This window comes from Aptenodytes forsteri, unplaced genomic scaffold (genome assembly GCF_000699145.1).
Source record: "Aptenodytes forsteri isolate BGI_AS27 unplaced genomic scaffold, ASM69914v1 Scaffold161, whole genome shotgun sequence".
NCBI classification, from domain to species: domain Eukaryota; kingdom Metazoa; phylum Chordata; class Aves; order Sphenisciformes; family Spheniscidae; genus Aptenodytes; species Aptenodytes forsteri.
In genome coordinates, this window is record NW_008795023.1 from 844,403 (window position 1) to 850,658 (window position 6,256).

Genomic DNA, 6,256 nt, shown 5'->3' on the forward strand with positions numbered 1-6,256 from the left:
TCTGCGGCTTGGGCGGTGAGGCTCGAGCACTTGCCAGTGAAGACCGAGGCAAAAAAGTCATTGAGTACCTCCGCCTTCTCTGTGTCCCGGGTAACCAGGTCTCCCATTTCGTTCCAAAGAGGGCCCACATTTTCCCTCATCTTCCTTTTATCCCTGACATACCTATAGAATCTTTTGTTGTTGTCCTTGTTGTCCCTGGCCAGATTTAATTCTATCAGGTCTTTAGCTTTCCTAACCTGATCCCTGGCTGTTCGGACAATTTCTCTGTATTCCTCCCAGGCTACCTGTCCTTGCTTCCACCCTCTGTAGGCTTATCATCTGATCGTTTGTTTCAGTATTTTTCTGAGATGGACATTAATGTGACTGTTAATTCCTTGTTCCTCCATTTTTTCCATATATATAGCTATCCTTATATATCTCTCTCTCTATCTCCTTGTGTACATATATATATCTATCTATATATATCTCTCCTTGCATTCACCATATATGTCATCCTGGTACTCTTCTCATCCTTCCCTAGGCCAGCTCTGAGATTTCACCATCCAGTTCCTCACTGCCCTATGCTGAAGTTTATCAGGTCCATCTCATTTGAAAACATCAGTTTTATCGAGGTGCTTTCTAAGTATGTAATTCAGCGGTTTCAGCAACCGTGACTATATCTGCTGCATTTCATGCAGGCTGTAATAAACTAAGCACTACATCAGTGACAACACTGAAATCAATGGAAGTTGCTCTCACATCCAAACTAAGCTCTCTGTGTTTCTGTAATCAACCGCAAAGCCCGCAGCGAGAGAACCCTGCACTTCCCAAATGTCTTTGGAAACAGTCCGGTTGGGTGGTTTTAAATTCCACCTTCGAGGTGGCTTACAATCTTTTCTTTTCACTCCCTGTTCTTTGGTTGCTAAGAGAGGTATATATAAACCTGCTCCCAGGACAGCTTTTTGACAAGTGCTCTGCTGCAGGGAGAGGGAGAAGCCAGCTGCAATTCTTGCTACCGTATCAACACACCTGCCTTTGCAGGAGCTTACAGCACCAAAGCCATCCCAGGTTTGCTGGGATTCCTCCATAACTTTAATGCAATTTCTGACTTGGTCACATAATTGTTGCTTCCGGGCTGCTGGACGCATTTGCTCCACTTACACCTTGAAAGAGAGAGGATGGCCTGCTGGAAGTTACCGCCGATCACGACATAAAGTAGTAGGTTGCCACACGTGTTGAGTGCAGCCAGTGGCCGAGAGATGATACAGGCGGAATGGATTTGCTTCTCCACATGACAGCTGACAGCTGACTGGACACAACTGTAGTTCAACCCGAGCAGCCCGAAAGACATGGAAGGGGAGGAAGAACACATAGAAGACCACCAAGAGGATGACAGTGAGTCTGTGAGCCTTTTGTTTGTGGCAAGCCCGCGTGTGGAGCCTGGTAGCCAAGGTGTAAATAATGAGCGTGTAGCATAGAGTCACTGTCAGCAAGGGCAAGAAGGCGGCCATGCTGCTGTCAGCAGCCACTTATACCACCTGATTGTGCCCAGGTTTCCAGAGCTGGTAAGGGCGAGGCATAAGGATCTGTTTTGTGCTTCTTTTGAGGAGATCAAGAAGTTGACAGGGCTGACAGCTGCCAGTGAGATCACCCAAACGGCTGCGCAAGCCACCGCTGTCCACCGCTTCCTCTGGATGTGGAAGAACTTCATAGGGTGGACAATCACCACGTAGCGGAAGGTGCTGAAGCAGGTGAGGAAGAGGATGCTGCTGTACAAGTTGAAGTGGAAGCCAAAGCGGATGAACTTGCACACAAACTCGCCAAAGATCCAGTGCTCCCCGCTGGCATAGTAGTGTATCAGGAAGGGAAGGCTGGTGAGGTAGAGCAGGTCTGTGAGCGCCTGGATGAACTTGCACACGAATTCGCCAAAGATCCAGTGCTCCCCACTGGCGTAGTAGTGTATCAGGAAGGGAAGACTGGTGAGGTAGAGCAGGTCTGTGAGCGCCAGGTTCAGCATGATGATGGTGCTGCTCTTCCAAGGCCTCATCTTGAAGCTGTAAACACAAATTGCAATGACATTTCCTGGGAAGCCCACCAGGAAGATGATGCTGTACATAATGGGGAGGTACAAAGTCTTCAGAGCGACTTCCACAGCAGTGCAGCTGGGAAAATCACCTTCAATGTCTTGCAAGGTGGTGGGGTTGACTAAGTCATCATTTGTCGTATTCATGTTTTTTCCTTAGTGCTTAAGGAAGAGAGAAATGCTTAGTGTTCACTGTCAGATAAGACCTTCTTGTAGCCCATTAAAACAACTAATAACCAGGTCTTTCCTTTCAACTTCCCATCAGTGCCACTATTAAAGTGCCATTATTGAATAAGGAAAGGTCTTGCTGCTTTGATGAGAACCGATCCTGATCTAGAGGCCTTTTATCATATCTATATATAGATACAAATTTATTTTAAAATACGTATTTTCAGGGAAGGGTCTGTACAGGCACAATTAAGCTGTAATATAAGGCATTCCCAGCCCCACAGCGTGTGATGTGTGTCCCCTGGTACATAAAGTTCACCTTCTTTCATCCGGGGTCAAGTGGAGCAGGACAGACTAGTTGTGTTGCACTACTGACCAAAAGTATAGAGAGGAATGTCCAGAACTTAACTGCTCCATAAATGCTATTTGCATCCTTGTTAATTAAGTGGAAAACAGGGCAGATGTTGAAATGTTTTCATATTCTTTTTGATGCTGGAGTTGGTTAGCATTTTTCTCCCTGCTCCTTGGAAACAACTGATACAGGAATATTTCATCGTTTTAGTCCATTAACAAGATTGATGTTGGTTATTTTTAGGTTTGTCATTAGCTGTAAATTTCTATCCCTGTAAAATCTTTAAATGGTGTTTTGTTTAGACAGTCATCATAGATAGTAGTTTTCTGAAATACAGAATAAATTCATCCAACTTTGCAAAGCAGCCATTTGCAAGATACAATATGGGACTTGAGCAGGATTCAAGGGAAGGAAAGATAGCCCAGTACATAGTCTCTACAACAGAAAATACAGGGCCACTGAAGCACATGGCAAATAACTGCAAAAGTTGCATCCCGTAAGTGCATTTGTGTGAATGCCTTCTTTCTTTTAAAGTGGAGTAAATGTTTTGATGGAAACAAATTAATAAATCTCTAGCGCAATTTTTTCTGGAGGAATGCAACTTCTTACAGGATGATGCCCATTCTCAAATTACTGTGGCCTGGATCTGTTAAAATGGATCCTAATGAATTATCACTTCAATTTCTTGTTCCACTCTGAATTTTCTTTATGTTGCTTCTACCCTCACTCATTTGTGAGATCTCATAGAGACAGGTTGCAGGGTTTGAATTCAAATTTGTGTAGAACATTTGGTTCAAACATATTTAAAACACCTTGAAAACTGAAGCTGGAGCTTAAGAAGATGCATGCCAAACACTGGCATTTGTTTTTAAAGAGCAAACCAGCTTCAAACCTCTTCTCATGGCTGGGGATGGTGCAGGGGATGGTTTAGATAAATCCAGTGGTTCTAATTCAGTCAAGAAGTAATGCGTGGATACTGTTGTCCTCAAACTTGAAGCCTCTGGGATGGCTAATGGTTAACCAGGTTAATAGCAAAGGCCCCACCCTGCAGCAGCAGGTCGTGGCGTGCTGTCTGCCGCAGGAAGCACCAGGGCTGTACACACCGTGGTGTTCACAGTGCACAGCTATTAAGCGAGCTGAAGGGCACGGCTGGGTGCCGCTCCCCACACCACTTTCTTCGTGGTTTTGTAGGACTATCATTTTGTCAGCAGCTTTTTTGCCACCAACCAGCGTGCTGCTGCAGCAAACCGATAGGGGCTGGAGAGCAAATACCTACGACCGTCGAAGAGCACGGCAGTGGCACTCAGCCACTGCGGTCCCTACTGACAGCCACATGCTCTCAGGTGCTTTTGGAGCCATCCCCTTTGCTATCGGTGAGGTATCTGATAGGGCTGGATTCAGGCCAGGGAACGTGGGACTCCCTTACAGGCCAGGCCACCCCCAAGCCCAGCGCTGGCTAAGGAAACCCGAGGTGGGGACAAGTATTGCAAGAAAAGCACATAGGTGTGGGGATCTCGGTTCTGAACTCCCCTAAGATTACATCCAACCTAACAGGCTACCACAGGGACCAAAGAAGGAGACAGCAAGTCTTCGCTGTTGGCCTTACTATTTTGCTGTCTGAATTACAAATAGAATTTAGACAAAACTTAAATCTAATTAAAGAACAGTTTGTACTGTGGCAGATTTTATCACACTAAGTAATTGGCCATAATGGGACTTCTGCAGCCCAAGCTGAGGGCAAATGATATATGCTGTAGATACATAATGAACTTTAAATAAATTATCCGAGAGCAGAACTCATAATAAAAGGGAACTAGATTATTGAAATAGAAACCCTCTTTCAGTCTTAACAGTGGAGTCACTGCTCTATTACATGGTATTCTTTACTATAACCAATTGATTGGAGTCACTTTAAAGAATGTTGTGATTGCATGTCTTTAATTGTAGTCACGTATAAGGGAAACTTGTCTGCTCCTGCATTGTGATAATTTAATTAGAGCCTGCTGGAAATAAAAGCAAATGGCTGCAGCCATGGCAAAGTAACCTAATGCCTGTAATTGGACTATATTTCACACAGATGTGTTGCTGAATAAATTAAATAGGATTTGGCTATTTGACTGTTTGACTCTTCCACTGGTTCAGATTTAAGAGATGCAAATGATATATTTAGGAACGAAGATACGAGCCCTCCTTCCCTTCCCTTTTATAATTCAGGGAGGTATCTCCATGCTGAAAGAGTATGTGGATTTAATGTGAGTATTAAATGCATCTCAGATAAGTTTAATTTGTTCTACGCTTCCATAGTCCTTTAACCCTTTGCTCATCTCTCTCTACTTTGCCCTGCCTCTATATTCACACTTTTAAATCAAAATACGCATTTTACCTGTAAATCCTTGGTGCTGTCTTCTCTTCATAGCTGGTTCCTTAAATACCGTACTCCAGCTGGCAGAGTTTGCTTTTGAATTCCACAGGCTTGTGCAGTGAGACTGACTGGGAAAGCTGTAGCAACCCCCTGGGGGCTATTGGGCAGGTTGCAGGAGTGCTCTGCCTCTGTTTCCAGATCTCTGCCAGGTGAAGGCAGTGTGGGCTCCACGGTGCTCAGCGAGACCTGCTCTGACCCCTCTCACCTTCCTGCGGGCTGGCTGTCATGTCCCTGGCGGCGGGGCCATGCTGGTGTCGACTGTCCTCCTGTCTGGCTTCTACTGCCTGCGCGGGATGTAGGGACCTGCCCTGCGTCACTCATGAAATCGGTTGGGACTGCTTGTAACCTGTCTGGTTTGGCTGGAGTGGTTTCTTAGGGGCGCTTCCAGCCCTCAGTGAGGGAGGCAGGCCAGCAGCACTCAAGCAGGGAGAAGCAGCACCACTGCAGTGCCCGCCTGAAGGAATACCTGCTCCCCAGGTCCCAGTGCACAGAACAGGAGAGGTGGGAGATGGGGGGAGAGCAGGGTTTCAAACTGGCAGGAGCTGCCCTGCAGAGAGTTTGGTGGATGCTGGGGGCTGAGATCAAACCCTTGCCTCTCAAGGAGGGCAAAGGTACCCATGCTCTGCAAACTGGAAGCTTGGTGGGACCAGCTGCCCCTCCTGCAGGGAGGGACCTGGCTCTCAGAAAAGCAGGGATTTTGCAACCGGGGCACAAGCAGGGTCTTGTGGCTGGGAGAGGTATCTAAGAGCACGTGCTTGTGAGGGCAACCTGGCTGGAGGAGGGCTTTGCCAGAGAAAGGGATTGCATGACTCTGCCAGGCAACTATCCTGACCATATTACATGGGTGATACGCTCTTCTGCTGGTATGACTTGTCCAGAGGTCAGAAGAATGAAGAAGCCTAGGAAGGAAGTCGAACTATGTGCTCCCTATGCATGCGGTTTGAAAAAAGCACCCAGTCAGCTGTATGACTGGGTGACAACCAGGGGATCAGGCCCAGCCAGCATGGGTTCATGAGAAGCAGGTCCTGCTTGACCAACCTGATCTCCTTCTATGACCAGGTGACCCGCCTAGTGGATGAGGGAAAGGCTGTGGATGTGGTCTACCTGGACTTCAGCAAGGCCTTTGACACCGTCTCCCACAGCAGTCTCCTAGAGAAGCTGGCGGCTCACGGCTTAGACAGGTGGACTCTGCGCTGGGTCAAAAACTGGCTGGACGGCCGGGCCCAGAGAGTTGTGGTGAATGGAGTTAAAT

General features: G+C 46.8%; 1 protein-coding gene across 1 annotated transcript; it reads right to left on the reverse strand.

Annotated features, from left to right (window-relative positions):
* Positions 1-1,024: 1,024 nt before the first annotated feature.
* LOC103896055 (2-oxoglutarate receptor 1-like) lies at positions 1,025-2,209 on the reverse strand. Its single transcript, XM_009275817.2, is given in 4 exon segments — positions 1,025-1,282; positions 1,284-1,493; positions 1,496-1,879; positions 1,985-2,209. Coding segments are annotated over 4 exon segments (1,077 nt in total).
* Positions 2,210-6,256: the final 4,047 nt, after the last annotated feature.